We start from the raw sequence: 16466 nt of genomic DNA, 5'->3' as shown, positions 1-16466 counted from the left end.
CCAGGAGTTACTCTTATTTATCTCCTGCTTCATTCCAGAAAGATTTGACATTACTGGCTTTGACATTGAATATTATAGTTAAGTGTAGAACTTTTAAGCACACAAAAGTGGTTTTGTCAGTGAGTCAGAATGAAGCTGCCTTTTGCAATAAGCTTAAGCCACTTCCCTTTAGAGTTCTTAAACTTCTAATTTATTCAGTTGTTGGCATCTTACGGGAGCTGTAGTCAGCATCATCCCCCGGTATCCCCTATAGTCCATTTATCCTCAGTGGCAATTGGGTGGCAGTGTTCCTACACCATCACACTGTGCCTTGTCCTTCTGCAAGAGGCAAGTAGTATTGGCAGGCTGCCATATGAAGCAAATGTTTATGGAGACGTCCCCAGGCCCACTTCACTCCAGTTCTCCTGGATAAACTGTCACTTCTGTGATAGCAAGCCGTTGATTGGATTTTTCAAGTCCTGATTTCACTATATCATTCTCAGAAAAAGATTTATTTTTTAATTATTGCTCATGAAATGCCTTCTCTCCAAACCCCAGAGGTCTTGTTAATTTGTTTTTCTGCACACCAACTCCCAGCTCACAGTTCCACCTGCCCCTGATTTGCTCACCTTCTTCAAAGTTCCACCTTGAGTCACTGTCCTGAAAATGAATATTTTCTTTTCAAGTTCATCAGAAATGCTTATGAAAGAAGAGTTTCCAATGCCTGCTTATTTATTTTCATCACTTCCTGTAACTGAGGGCCCCACTTCAGAGTTTGAACATGCTATTCCAGCAGGTCATCCCTTCCTCACAGGGCTAAGGGTCCAGTTACAAACCAGCTTCTCCCATAATGTCATGACTTCAGCTCCCTCCTTTTCCTGATTAACGCATATGAAGAAATTTCTTAAAGAATCCTGTCTTCCAGGGGCGCCTGAGTGGCTCAGACGGTTAAGCGTCTGCCTTTGGCTCAGGTCATGATCCCAGGGTCCTGGGATCGGGCCCCACGTCGGGCTCCTGGCTCAGTGGGGAGCCTGCTTCTCCCTCCTCATGTGCTCTCTCTATCTCTGTGTCTCAAATGAATAAATAAAATCTTTAAAAAAAAAAAAGAATCCTGTCTTCCAGATTGTAGCTCTTGCCTCTTTTTAAACTTGGAATTTATTCTGTTCTATTGAGTCTTCAGATTTAGCTTCTGTTTTTTTGTTGTTTAAATGTAATATTCTGTTAAATGTTACCATCTTGAGGATCCATCAGGAGATGTGGTCTGTGTTGATTATCAGAACTATTCTCATTCCAAGTTGTCCTCAGCAGTGGTGTGTGTGTGCACATGTGTACACTTATTAGAGAAAGTGTCATGTTAGCCATGACATTAATATTGACTCCAAACCTGAATGAAGTAAGCATGTAAAAACACATTTCTTTCTTCCCTATCATAGCAGACTATTTTCAGTGTTACCAGTATCACATTTGGCAGAGTACCTCATGCTTAATAAATAACATAGCTGTTAAATATAACTTTGTCAGAATTATGATCTCAAAGCTTAATAAAGCTTGGTGTTTTTGCCTCTGTTTCAGGGATTTAACATCAAAAGTGTACAATCACAAGGTTTTAAACTGAATGTATGGGACATTGGTGGACAGAGAAAAATCAGACCATACTGGAGAAATTATTTTGAAAATACTGATATTCTCGTAAGTATTCCTTCTCATGCACTAATTCATAGTCTTTTCTGCAGTGTGTTAGGAATATTAACACTGTAATGTTCTTTCTTATAATTCCACTACTATAACATTAGTCACTCTGAATTTAGGGATAGCAGGAGGCTGCAGATTGTGAGAGAGAAACATCTTTGTATAATTTGTATATGAGTTTTGCTTTTGCTCAATACAATGTTGTGCCCACACTGGCCTTGACAAAATAAAGTATTAATTACCATAGTGATTTGAACATCAGAAGGGAAATCAGAAGATAGTGCCCCTGACTCCACCATCCCCAGGAAATCAACAAGAGTATCCCAAAGAGGCAACCAAGATGGTGGAGGTCCTGGAAATAATGATGCATAAGGAATGGTCGAAAGACAGATATTCTTCCTAGAAAAGAAACCTGGAACTGTTCTCAATTGCTTTCAAGAGCTATGTTAAGTCAGAGAGTTTTGCCTCATCATGAATAGTTCTAGAGGACTGGGTGAGGAGCAGTTTGGGGAGTACTAGGTGGTAGAGTTTAACTCTGAATAAGGAAAAAGTCTCCTATCATTTTCACTGTCCAGAAGTAGAAGCAGCTGCCCTGTGCACTGGGGATTCCCTGGCTCAGGTGGCATTCATTCAGGAAGGGGCTGAGATCTTAGCTCCCAGCTCACTGTCACGTTCTGTAGGACTACTGTTTCAGAATTCTTGGAGAGCTCACTATCCACATACTCCATTTCTCCAATACCTCAGCCTTTCAGTTCATCCACCCTACCTTAGCTACTTTGTCATGATCATGGCCTAAAACCAGGGGGTCTCATGAACTTGGATAGGAAAAAAAAACTGCATATTATTTTCATTAAACTCTAATGGAGGGGGCGCCTGGGTGGCTCAGATGGTTGGGCATCTGCCTTTTGCTCAGGTCATGATCCCGGGGTCCTGGGATCGAGTCCCGCATCGGGCTCCCTGTTGGGCGGGGAGCCTGCTTCTCCCTCTGCCTCTGCCTCTCTGACTCTCATGAACAACAACAAAAAAAGCATTTTAAACTCTAATGGAAAGTTTGCATTTACTACAATTCTGCCCATAGACAAGGAAGTGCCATAAAGTCAGCCATGTTGGTGACTTCATTACCAATAGAAACCATCGTGCATCCTCAAATAACTTCACTCTCTGCTTTTGCTTCCTATGCGTCTTTCTGCTGGATCATTCTGTGGGCATGCACACAGCCTGTGGCTTCTCTTGTTTAGAAACAAAAAACTCTTGCCCTGGCTGTGTATCCCATCCAGATACTGCCCTATTCCTCAGTTTCTCTTTAAAACAAAACTCTGTTGGGGCGCCTGGGTGGCTCAGTCGTTAAGCATCTGCCTTCGGCTCAGGTCCTGATCGAGCCCTGCATCGGGCTCCCTGCTCAGCCGGAAGCCTGCTTCTCCCTCTCCCACTCCCCCTGCTTGTGTTCCCTCTCTCGCTGAGTATCTCTCTGTCAAATAAATAAATAAAATCTTAAAAAAAAAAAAAAACTCTGTTAAGAGTTTCCTGAGCTCTGTCCTCACTTCCTCCTCCTGTTCTCTTTTGAACCCCCCATTCAGGCTCACCAGGAATCCCACATTGCTAAGGTTTTCCATCCTCCTCTTACTTGACCTCGCCGTACAGTTAATGAAGTCGGTCACGCAGTCCTTGAAACAACACCTTCCCCTGTTTTCCAGAACACCGTTCTATCTCTCTTGGATTTTCCTTGTATTTCACTGGCCACTCTTTCTTTTTTTTTTTTAAGATTTTATTTACTTGACAGCGAGTGGATGAAGATAGGAATTTGCCACCCAGGCACCCCTCTTTGTATATTTTAGATACAAGTACTTTATCCCATGTGTGTTTTGCAAATATTTTCCCCAGTCTGTGGCTTATCTCTTTATTTTCTTAATAGTGTCTTTCTCAGAGCAGAAGTTTTAAATTCTAATAAAGTGTATCTTGCAAATTTTTGTCCATTTCATTTGGTACCTTCCTAAGCACTGGGGATACAAAAGTTGGAAAAAAACAAAACAGAACAAAACCAACAAAGTCCCTGTCTTTGTAGACATTACATTCCAGGGGGGAGAAGGGTATAATTTGTATATGAGTTTTGCTTTTGCTCAACCTGCTTCTTCTATCTTCTCCGTAAATGACAGTTCCATTCATCCAAAAGCACTGGAGTCATCCTTGGCTCCTTTTCTTCTTACTCCCCACCTCTGACCTATCGGCCAATCCTGCCAGTTCTACCTTTAGAATATTTCTAGAATCTAGAAAATTTCTAGAATCTTCTTTCCAGCCCATTGCTACTGTGCATTGATTTTTGCAGTGTCATCCCCACTAGTCTCCTTGCTTCTGCCTTTCCTCCCTAAAGTCTCTTCTCAGTGCTATATGTATAATGATTGCGTTAGCACATAAGCTTCCCACCTCAGAATAAAGCCAAAGTTCTAACAGGGGCCTACGAGACCCTGCCTTCCGGCCTGTCTTACCTGTCCCCTCTCCCCCCTAACTTGGTGCCGGCCACACTGGCCTGCTTGCTTCTCCTTCCACACTGGCACACTCCCACCTCAGGGCCTTGGTCATTGCTATTTGCAGCGCTAGGGTTCTTTTCCCTTAGATATCCTCATGGCTTATCCCCTCACCTCCTTCAAGTCTCTGCTTACATGTCACTTTACCACTGAGACCTTCTCTGATGACTGTATTTAAAATTGTGACTCCTATCCCTACCCTTCGGGCACTGTCATTTTTCTCTGCTTTTTTTCCTTTTCTTTGATCAGACCTATTGGTACTCATCACCATCAGAAATGTTTTTATTTATTACCCTTCTCCCCCCCCCGGAATGTAATGTCTACAAAGACAGGGACTTTGTTGGTTTTGTTTTGTTTTTTTCCAACTTTTGTATCCCCAGTGCTTAGAAAAGTACCAAATGAAATGGACAAAAATTTGCAAGATACACTTTATTAGAATTTAAAACTTCTGCTCTGAGAAAGACGCTATTAAGAAAATAGAGAGATAAGCCACAGACTGGGGAAAATATTTGCAAAACACACATGGGATAAAGTACTTGTATCTAAAATATACAAAGAGGGGTGCCTGGGTGGCTCAGTTGGTTAAGCGTCTGGCTCTTGATTTTGGCTCAGATCATGATCTCAGGGTTCTGAGATCAAGCCCCTCGTCAGGCTCCACACTGAGCATGAAGCCTGCTTAAGATTCTCTCTCCTTCTCCCTTTGCCCCTTCCCCCCAAAATACACACACACACACACACGCACACACCTCTTAAAACTCGACAGTAAGAAAACAAAAAACCCAATTAAAAAGGGGCAAAAGAGGGCGCCTAGGTGGCTCAGTTGGTTAAGCAACTGCCTTCGGCTCAGGTCATGATCCTGGAGTCTCAGGATCGAGTCCCACGTCGGGCTCCCTGCTCAGCAGGGAGTCTGCTTCTCCCTCTGACCCTCTTCCCTCTTGTGCTCTCTATCTCTCATTCTCTCTCTCTCTCAAATAAATAAAATCTTTAAAAAGGGGGGGGGCAAAAGACACCTCACCAATGAAGATACACAGATAAGCGTATGAAAAGATAATCATCCTAGGGAACTGAAAAACAATGAAATGCCACTACATACATACCAGAATGGCTAAAATCTAAAAAACTGATGGTACCAAACGCTGACAAGGAGCAACAGCAACAGGAACTCCTATTCATTGCCTGTGGGAATACAAAATGGTACAACCACTTTGGAAGATAGTGTGCAAAGTTAAATATAATCTTACTAAACCATGTGATCCAGCACTCATTCTAATCTACCCAATTAGATGAAAACTTATGTCCACACAAAATCTTGCACGTGAATGCTAATAGCAGCTTTATTCATAATTACCAAAAACTGGAAGCAACTGAGATGTCTTACAATAGACGAATGAATAAACAAACTGTTGTACATCTATATAATAGCATATTATTTCTTGATAAAAAGAAATGAAAAAAAAATTTTTAAAGGGGCTATCAAGCACAAAAAGACATGGAGGAAACTTAAATGCATATTACTAAGCCAAAGTCAGTCTGAAAAAGGATACATGCTCTGTTTCCAACTATACGACATTTTTTAAAAGGAAAACTATAGAAATTAGTAAAAATCTCTACAAGTAAAAGATTAGTGGTTGCCAGAACTCCCAGGGGAGAGTGGAGGGATGGATGAATAGGTGACATACAGAGGATTTTTAGAGTGACAAAACTATTCTGTATGAAACCGTAAGGTGCATACATGTTAGTATGGATCAGTCAAAATCCAGTTTAAAATACAAAGAATGACTGTGATGTATCAATATTGGCTCATGAATTGTGAGAAATGCACCACACTAATGCAAGAGGTTACCAGGGGAGACTGGGGGAGGGAATGGAGGTGGGGTAGGTATACAGAACTCTGTGCTATCTATCCAATTACTCTGTAAATAAAAAACTGCTTAAAAAATAAAGTGAGGGGCCACATCTGGGTGGCCCAGTCAGTTAAGAGTCTGCTTTTGGCTCAGGTCATGATCTCAGGGTCCTGGAGCCCTACATCGGGCTCCCTGCTCAGTGGGGAGCTGCTCCTCCCTTTGCCTGCCACTCCCCCTGCTTGTGCTCTCTGAAAAATAAATAAATAAAAATATTTTTTAAAAAAATTAAAGTGAGGGACACCTGTGTGGCTCAGTCAGTTGAGCGTCTGCCTTCTACTTAGGTTATGATCCCAGGACCGAGTCCCACATCAGGCTCCCTGCTCAGCGGAGAGCCGGCTTCTCCCTCTGCCTGCCTCTCTCCCTGCTTGTGCTCTCTCTCTCTCTCTCTCTGACAACTAATTAAATATTTTTTTTAAAAATTAAAGTGAATTATAGATTGAAGTCAAATCATTATGCTGTACACCTTAAGCTTATACAGTGCTGTATGCCAATTATACCTCAATAAAACTGGGGGGGCTATAGATTTCTCTTGTGCTTTTTCAGTCAAGAGTTAGGGAAAAGCAGGGGCGCCTGAGTGGCTCATATGGTTAAGCGTCTGCCTTCGGCTCAGGTCATGATCCCAGGGTCCTGGGATCGAGCCCCGCATCAGACTCCCTGCTCAGTGGGGAGCCTGCTTCTCCCTTTGCCTCTCTCTCTCTCTCTCTCTCTGACTCTCATGAATAGATAAATAAAACATTTTTTAAAAATTTAAAAAAAAAGAGGGAAAAGCAGGTGGCTGAGAGAAGTAACAGTTCATTCTGTTCATCTGCTGGATTAAGGTACTTTGAAAGAAACACCCAAATAAGAGCAATATTTAAGGACATTCATGACCCTGAGGCTCAATAAGGAGGCCTCAACCTTTCTGGTCTACTTTTAAATCACAAGCTCTAACACCTTGAGGGTAGACTGCAAGGTAGTTGTAACATGACCCAGATTCCACATTTCTTACTAGCTGAGAGTGCCCCGGAATTATCAGACAATCCAGTAAAAGTCAGTTCTGAGCTACCCGAGAGGAGCTTTCTCCAGCTACCTTAGGCTGCCAGTTCCAGACAGTGTTTTGGATTCCAAGTTAACCTTTCATTATTTTCTGGTGCCGTTTGAGATTAAACAAGTCTGGGGGAGCAGCTGAGTCCCCAGGGTTAGATTCTAAGGCCTTGTGACTCAGCCCTGTCTGCCAGTTTCATAAGCAGCTTGGAGTGGCAGTGGTTGATGGGTTATATTAGTTTGGCTGTATATAATAGTCTTTCATTGTTGGTTGAAAAGACCTATTACCCTAGCCTCCACACTGCCTAGAAGAGCAGGGTTGAAGCTTGACACATTTAGTTACCTGGTTAATTCTTTTCATTTATCTCTAGAGTGCAATAAGAAATTCTTACTTATTTTATTTATTTTTTAAAGACACATTCAGCATCATGATCAGACTATTGAATTTAGCAATCAACAGCATGGGTGCAAAAAAATAAACCTACATTAAAACCCTCTGTTGGAATGTTTAACACTTTCCTTGGAACAGAAACTAAAATAACCTGTTACACAATTAGTCACAAACACAGTCCTTGAGTTTTTTGCCCATGCACACGAGTATTGTCTAAAACATGTCTTCTGGGGCGCCTGGGTGGCTCAGTTGGTTAAGCAACTGCCTTCGGCTCAGGTCATGATCCTGGAGTCCCGGGATCGAGTCCCACATCAGGCTCCCTGCTCAGCAGGGAGTCTGCTTCTCCCTCTGACTCTCTTCCCTCTTGTGCTCTCTCTCATTCTCTCTCTCTCAAAAAAATAAATAAAATCTTTAAAAAATAAATAAATAAATAAAATAAAACATGTCTTCTTTGTAGCAGTGAGGCCCTGCCACCACTGTGCTTGGTTGAGGTCACAAATCTGTTGTAACCTGTAGCTTCCCTGTCACTTCCCTGGCTCGCCTCTCCTGCTCAGCTTTGTTTCCTGGCAGCAATGAAAACCCAGTGCCACTGCCATAGCTACTGCTGCTGCTGGAACCACCACAACCATCTTGGTTTCATGGTTTGGCAAAGTACTGGCCTCCACCACCATGGGGGCCAGAGCTTCTGCCTCCAAAATTTCCTCCTTTCATGGGTCCAAAATTTGAGGATTGATTGTTGTAACTGTCAAAATCATTACGGCTTCCACCACCTCCAGGGTTGCTTCCATCATTACTGAGTCCCCACTGCCGTCATAACCACCACCACCTCAACTGCCACCAAAGTCACCTTGCCCACGAAAGTTCCCTCCACGACCAAAGTTGTCATTCCCACCAAAACCACCTCCATCACTACCACCGAAGTTTCCAGAACTACCTCAGCCTCTTTGGGTGGATGAAACACTAGCCATCTCTTGCTTAGACAGAGCCTTCCTTACTTCACAGTCATGGCCATTCACAGTATGGGATTTTTGAATGATAATCTTGTCTACAGAGTCATGGTCATCAAATGTCACAAAAGCAAAGCCTCTCTTCTTGCCACTGCCTCGGTCAGTCATGAGTTCAGTCACTTCAATTTTCCCGTACTGTTCAAAATAATCTCTTGGATGATGTTCTTCAGTGTCTTCTTTCATGCCACCAACAACAATCTTTTTCACATTTAAGTGGGTACCAGCCTTTGAGAATCTTTTCTTGAGACAGCCCTCTTTGGTTCCACAACTCTTCCATCCACCTTATGTGGCCTTGCATTCATGGCTGCCTCCACCTCCTCCACACTGGCATCCCAGACAAACCCAAAGTCTCTGGAGCCCTTGGTGTTTGGATCTCTCATTACCACACAATCCGCCATAAGCGTTCCCCATTGCTCAAAATGGCTCCTCAGACTCTCATCAGTTGTTTCAAAGCTCAAACCTCCGATGAAGAGCCTCCACAGCTGTTCAGGCTCTTTGGGAGACTCTGACTTAGACCTGATGGTGGTGGGAGGGGAGATTTTAATGATGCTTACTTGGCGGTGCCCACGGACAGAAAGAAGCAATCCCAGAAGTTCTTACTTTAGAGCAGGTGTCGACAAACTGATCCAGCCTGCCTCCTATTATGTAGCCTGTGAGCTAAGAATGGTTTTCACATTTTTTTTTAAAGATTTATTTATTTATTTGAGAGAGCGAGAATGAGAGAGAGAGAGAGAGTACATGAGAGGGGGGAGGGTCAGAGGGAGAAGCAGGCTCCCTGCTGAGCAGGGAGCCCGATGTGGGACTCGATCCCAGGACTCCGGGATCATGACCTGAGCCGAAGGCAGTCGCTTAACCAACTGAGCCACCCAGGCGCCCTGGTTTTCACATTTTTAAGTGGTTGGGGGAAAAAATCGAAAGAATAATGTTTCATAACACATGAAAATAATTTGAAATTTAAAGTTCAGAGTCCATAAATAAAGTACTGTTGGAACACAGCCACGTCCACTTGTTTATGGATTTTCTATGGTTTGCACTACAACGGCAAAGTTCAGTAGTTATGAAAGAGATTGTGTAGGCCGCAGAGCCTAAAATATTTACCATCTAACCCCTTACAGAAAAAGATTGGCAAACCCCACTTTTGAGCATTAAATGGTTCTCTAGAGGTTTGAAAGAGTCAGTGCAACTCCTAAAAGTGCCAGTTATTCTCAGGGAAGATGATATTGAGAACAGCTGACTTCAGCTTTAATAATTTGGGGGAAATGACTAAGAAATAAAACTTGAGGGGTCATAGAAGGGAGGGGATAGAATGTCTTCCATTTCTCTTGGACCAGAAGATAACAGCTTTTTGATAGATTAAAAATACATAGTTTTTCAAGATATGGTCATATTACTTCTAAACTCTCTTTGCTTTATTATCAGTTTTGTGTTCAGATGCAACCTAATATAAACAAAGTAACTTTGTCATCCTTTCCATGCCCAAAGTGTAGGACATCGAGTGAGATAGATCTCAATCATCTCTTGTATTATTTCCATGATACCACTCACACTTGAGCCTGCATACTTCTAGAACACAGATAAATGAAAACCACATTACCCAGAAACCTCATTTGTCAGTTTCAGCTTCCTCTTAGACTTTTGCTGGAGCTCGCGTATCAAGCCCACTTGTGTCATCTTTCCTTATCTCTGCCTACCCATCTTGTGGAGGAAGCCTATGGAGCAGTAAAATGGCCGAAAGGTGGCAGCAGGAGGGAAGAGGACCAGAAGTAAGAGGAGAAACAAAGCGCCCTCCATTCACATGGCTGGGTAGCCAACAGTCTCTGGATAATCTAGAGTTGGTTGAACTTCTGTCAAGAAAAAATCATCTTCTCTTGCTCTTCCTCCCACAACCAAATAAAAATTTCAAAACAACTGCCAAGGACGATATAAATTGGCTTTGCTTAGGTAAAGCATCATTCTGAATGCCATGGATTATAACTTCATTTTAGAATAGCTTATGAAACTTGATTTTTGAAAGTCCATAATGTTTTTTTTTAATATTTTATTTTGTAAGTAATCTCCACTCCATCATGGGACTCAGACTCACAACCCCGAGATCAAGAGTCACACACTCCACCAACTGAGTCAGCCTGGTGCCCCAGTTCGTGTTTTAGGATCAGTTAGAAACACTATAAATAGTGGGGTGCCTGGGTGGCTCAGTTGGCCAGCGACTGCCTTTGGCTCAGGTCATGATCCTGGAGTTCCGGGATCGAGTCCCACATCGGGCTCCCTGCTCAGCGGGGAGTCTGCTTCGCCCTCTGACCCTCTTCCCTCTCGTGCTCTCTCTCATTCTCTCTCAAATAAATAAAATCTTTAAAAAAAAAAAAACACTATAAATGTTTAACTTTCCCTGATACTTTCAGAGTGTTTTTTCTTTTTTTTTTTTTTTAAAGATTTTATTTATTTGAGAGGGAGTGAGGGAGAGAATGAGTGAGCAACAGCGCAAGAGCAGGGAGAGAAAGAAGCAGACTCCCCACTGAGCAGGGAGCAACATGCGGGGCTCGATCCCAGGACACTGGGATCATGACCTGAGCTGAAGGCAGACGCTTAACCGACTGAGCCACCCAGGTGCCCCCAGGGTATTTTTTTTCATTAGTAGTTTGTTTTTAGATAAAGTTTCTTAAAAAGTTTTATTTGACTAGATTAACAGCTATTAAAAAAAAAAAAAAGATAGACTAACCTTATCCTTAGCTATTGACCAGAAGAAAACAGATACTTGGGTGAAAATGTGAAAACAATGGACAGCACTGGAGAGGCAGGCGACAGGGAAAAGAGTATGCCACTGCAGAAAAACAAATTTGTGGGATCACCAGAGACTGGCTTGTGCTAATGACTTTTTCACTTGGCCCTTTTAATAAATGGGGCAGTTGTTTTATAGACTCTGTCTCCTGGAATTATTGTGTAATAATTTCAAATTTTATAAAAGTTATGTGAGAAACATACTAAATGATAGAATTTATGTGCAGTTTAGGAAAGTCCTCCTTTTGAATCTTTTTTTTTTTTTAAGTAAATTCAACCCCCAACATGGGGCTCAAAATCATGACCCTGAGATCAAGAGTCACATGCTCCCCCCAGCGGAGCTAGTCAGGTGCCTCCTCCTTTTGAAACTTTCAATGAAAATGTTTCCTGTGAAATTTCCTGTCAAAGCAATAAAGAGCAAGTAATTTAGCAATTTTAAGTTAAAAACGTCTTCTCATTCACCTTCAGACTGGTATTTGATCTTTCTTGTCTGTGATTTAAACCATCTTTCCATTCCTCCTTTCTCTCCAGTTGTCTGTGTTTCATCATATAAAACATCAATTTCTTAACTATATCTTTGTCTTCTCAGCCTTGTCTCAGCCTCCCTTTCCACTCTTCCCTTCTTACTCACATCCTTTGCTCCCAAGTAGAGTTCTTCCTACTTTGTAATTTCTTTCTTGCCCACTGACCTGCTCACTGCCTTCAGGCGGCCCTCTGAGCCCAAAACCCCCTCCCAGCCAACACCCGCCCCTCCCTGCCTCCCTGCCTCCCTCCCTCCCATTTTGCACTGTTGGCTGAGTGAAGATCATCCTAACCCACTGTAGACTCCCCACGAATTGCAATCAACTCTGTATACAGAGTTGAGGTTTACTTCCCGTTGCATTCCTTCTTTCCACAGCTATGTGTATACAATGCCTGCTACTTTCAAAACTCCAGGCCCTCCAGGAGAGAAACAAAGCTACCGCCATGTTCTTCATGTTGACTTATCAGACAGTCAGCATCAAATCTGGAGTATTTGTGGGCAGAGCCCATTAATGCATGTATTGATACTGAGTCAGAGTAATAGAACAACAATAAGGCTGCCAAAAAAAAAAAAAAAAACCACCGAGACCAAACACGTAAATCTTTCCTCTTCCTGTGATTCTCCATGAAAGAAAATAGGGTATTCTTCATAGGAAAGGCTGAGACTTGGTTCCTGGTATAATATTTAGCATGAGTAACTCTAAATGAGAGAACATCAAGCAAGGGAATTTTTTTTTTTTTCAAAAGAGAGCCAACGTTCAGAGTAGCACAGAATTTGACATGCATACAGAAATGCCTGTGTGCGTTACAGTGTACCAGTTTATGTAATTGAAGGGAGGGAGAGGTGAGACTTACAGTCTGTTTTTTGGTGTTTTTTTTTTATAATAAAGATTTTATTTATTTGTCAGAGAGAGAGAGCACAAGGAGGGGGAGCTGCAGGCAGAGGGAGAAGCAGGCTCCCCGCTGAGCAGAGAGCCCGATGTGGGACTCGATTCCAGGACCCTGGGATCATGACCTGAGCCGAAGACAGATGCTTAAGCACTGAGCCGCCCAGGCATCCCTTTTGTTGTTTTTGAGTGAATATGCTCTTTTATTTATTTTTTTTTTTTAAGATTTTATTTCTTTATTTGACAGACACAGACACAGCGAGAGAGGGAACACAAGCTGGGAGAGTGGGAGAGGGAGAAGCAGGCTTCCCACGGAGCAGGGAGCCCAATGCGGGGCTCGATCCCAGGACCCTGGAATCATGACCTGAGCTGAAGGCAGACGCTTAACGACTGAGCCACCCAGGCGCCCCGAATATGCTCTTTTAAAAGAGTGTTTTTATAATACCATTAGTTTAATAACAAAATTCTTTAAAGAAAGCTTGCAAATTTGATAATTTTTAAGATTAACAACTGGGAAAACATTTAATATGTCGTTTAGTGGGAAAAAAAAAGGCCTTACAAGGGGCACCTGGCTGGCTTAGTCAGAGGAGTGTGCAACTCTTGATCTCAGGGTCATGAGTTACCCCACATTGGGGGTGGAGATTACTTAAATAAATATTTTTTTTAAAAGGCCAACAAAATTGTATCTTTAATTTTCTTTTTTAATTATGAAGAAGAATTAGAAGGAAACTTTCACAAGAAATTTAATTAATGTGTTTGGGTTCTATAACTTTAGGTGATTTTTCTTCTTTGGTCTTCATTTCCCTTTTTGTTCTTATAGGATGTTATTTATGCAATTAATAAAATTCAGTGATAGGAAAGAAAGCTTGGGATTTATAATTTACAGTGACTCTTGAGACTTCTCTTACTTCTGGCAGAGCCTGTGCCCTTGCTATTTCCAATGCTTGATCTTAACCTCCCAGCAAGCCTGAGAAGGTGGGAATAGAATGGAGATCAGTGGGTCTCCTACCTTGGCACCTGAAGTCAGCGTATAGTTAATACTGCAGAATGTACTTTCAGAGCCATGATGCTCCAGGACTGTGGTATTTGTAAATGCCTCAAAACACCATCCCTTCCTGACAATTTGGAAAGTAGAACAGCAGAGTGCTCAAGAGCACCTGTGGACTTTACTTTCGGGCAGGCCTGAGTTTGAATCGGAGTCTTATTAGAACTTGGGCATAATACTTAACCTCTTTGGGCTTATGTTTATCTATGTATAAAATGGGAAAATAATGAAATCTATCTCATAGAGTCATAATGAGGATTAATAGGGTAAATCTAAGCAAGAATGTTCAGTGAATACACAATAAATATACCCATTTTTATCCTTCTTGGCTCTCCTGACATCTGCTTTGGAGCTTTGCTGGACATATTGTCTGGGTATCCCCCTTAAATCAATCAATCAATCAATCAATCCATCAGTTTATTTTGCATCCATAGATGAGGTAAGAGTTTTCAGCTCAGTTTCCATTTGTTGTGCTAATGAGAAATCTGCCTGGGGATCCTCTGCTCCTTCTGCAGAAGGTGCCCTATCTTCTTCTATATCTGTTTATTGAAGTAACCTTCTCCTTTTACCTTACAGATATATGTAATTGACAGTGCAGACAGAAAAAGATTTGAAGAGACGGGTCAGGTAAATAATTCTTCTCTTGAGATATTTTCCAAATAACTGGGTATTCATTAATCTACCTTGTAAATGTATGAGAGCGAGGGAGGCATTTTTTGTTTAACCTTTGCAGTTTAAACAACACAGTCATTCTGGCAAGCAAGCAAAACTACCAGTTGCAAAAAAAAAAAAAAAAAGTTTAAAAAAAGGTTGTTGGAAAGGAAATTAGTTGAGAGTTCTTCAAATTATTTTTTGATTACAGCCTTTTGGTTTTAGTCAAATTAAATAAATAAGATATAAGCAAATGGAACTTGCCACCATGCTTAAAAGCTCTTCAGGTTTCTTCCCAGGCCACTTAGAAATTAACCCAGAGGAACAATTCACTTGTCATTTCTATGTACATTTTTCAATAGCAGCTTAACTGATCCAAGGGTACCTCTGACAAATTTGAAGGGATGGGAGGAAATATGCAAGCCAAGACTAAGCTGCCCTTGTTTCCAAGCCAAGAGATAGATAGACTTAGAACCCAAATATGGCTTTACATGCAAAGTACATGTCAACATGATTACACGGTGAGATTTGTGTACACAGTTTTAAAGAGAGAAGCAGTGGGCATTGACCATTTTACCCAGATGGAGTATACTGATAAGAAGCAAGGAATAGAATGACCTCTTTAGAGAAGTGTGCAGAGTCCTTGGCCTGTGTCTTAAATTACCACAGATGGTCTTCCAAAGGTAGTATTCCCCATGTTTATGTTGCCTTTTCCTGAAAATTAAGTTGAGAACTCCTTACCTTACCTTGATGATTTCTATATCATCACTCATGAGAAGCAATGCTAAACATGAGCTTAGAGGTAAAGGATGTTAATAGGATGATCTGCCTCTTGAACCATCCAGTTCCCTTTGACAGCTCCAGTGTCCTAAGCAGCTAAATATGAGTTTAATAGGAAAGAGGTGGGTCCTCGTAGGTAAATATACACCCTCTCCTATGCTTACTGCAGACAGAATCAACATACAGTTAAGACCCCAACCAATAACCAAAACATCAGACATATTGCCAGATGGACTAAGATAGTTATGTTAGGATGTGAGTTTGATGAAGTGCAATGCACATGCATGCATGCTTTGAAGGTAGAGATTGAGGAAGCGGCATTATAATCTCCAAAGTCACTGTCATTTTCAGTTTAAAATGTGTGTGTGTGCGTGTGTGTGCACGTACGCATGCGTTGAAAGTCATTTGCAGATAACAACCTTGAGTAAGTTTTAAATCTCTATCCACAACTTGTGTTCTCCTTTGAACAGTGTTCCTCAAAGTATGATCTCTGAATCCATGGCAGAACCACTTTCAGAGTGTGTTGAAATGCAGATTCGTAGGCCCTACCTCAGACTTTCCAAAGTCAGCATCTCTGGGGTAGGCCTAGGAATCTGCCAGGGAATTCTTCCCCAGGCTCAAGTTTGAGAACCATTGCCCTTAGAAGTTGCTAGTTGAGCAGCTTAACACTTCTGTTTTTCCCTAGTTAGAAATACATGATTCAATATCATAGATTTTATCCTTCCCTTCCCATCCATTCCCAAAATGATCCAGGAACTAGCTGAATTACTGGAGGAAGAAAAACTAAGTTGTGTGCCAGTGCTCATCTTTGCTAACAAGCAGGATTTGCTCACGGCAGCCCCTGCCTCTGAAATTGCAGAAGGACTAAACCTGCATACCATCCGCGACCGCGTCTGGCAGATCCAGTCCTGCTCAGCTCTCACAGGAGAGGGCGTTCAGGTGAGATTACCAGAAGGCTTGGTTACCTGGCAACATGGAACCCAGCCAACGTAGCCTGTCTCATTGGTTGAGCTGAGCTAGATAGAAAAAGATATGAAACAAATAGCCTTTGATTGGCAGATGAACTGCTCCAGGATGTGAAGGGCATGGAGGAGTTTGGTTCTTTTTTACTTAGCAACCAATTTGATAATCATTAACTATTCCAGGAAAGCCACAGATAAACCACCCCACACAAGGGACAAACTACCCCATTGGGTAGAAGGTCAGAACAGAAGACCTTTGAAGATGCTTTCTAACTAGGATTGTTTGATGACTGGGTTGGGGATTTTGTGTTGTATCTAATATTATGGAT

The 16466-nt window shown here is 41.9% G+C and overlaps 1 protein-coding gene across 1 annotated transcript in view; it reads left to right on the top strand.

Moving 5' to 3' along the window:
- ARL3 (ADP ribosylation factor like GTPase 3) overlaps nt 1-16466 on the top strand; it is a 36383-nt gene that overhangs the window by 10972 nt on the left and 8945 nt on the right. The window contains exons 3-5 of the mRNA XM_027593975.2: nt 1552-1668; nt 14321-14371; nt 15929-16114. Coding sequence (XP_027449776.2) covers nt 1552-1668; nt 14321-14371; nt 15929-16114 — 354 coding nt within the window. The remainder of the gene's footprint in view (nt 1-1551; nt 1669-14320; nt 14372-15928; nt 16115-16466) is intronic.

This window comes from Zalophus californianus, chromosome 15 (assembly GCF_009762305.2).
Source record: "Zalophus californianus isolate mZalCal1 chromosome 15, mZalCal1.pri.v2, whole genome shotgun sequence".
NCBI classification, from domain to species: domain Eukaryota; kingdom Metazoa; phylum Chordata; class Mammalia; order Carnivora; family Otariidae; genus Zalophus; species Zalophus californianus.
This window is presented reverse-complemented; position numbering and strand designations above follow the sequence as displayed.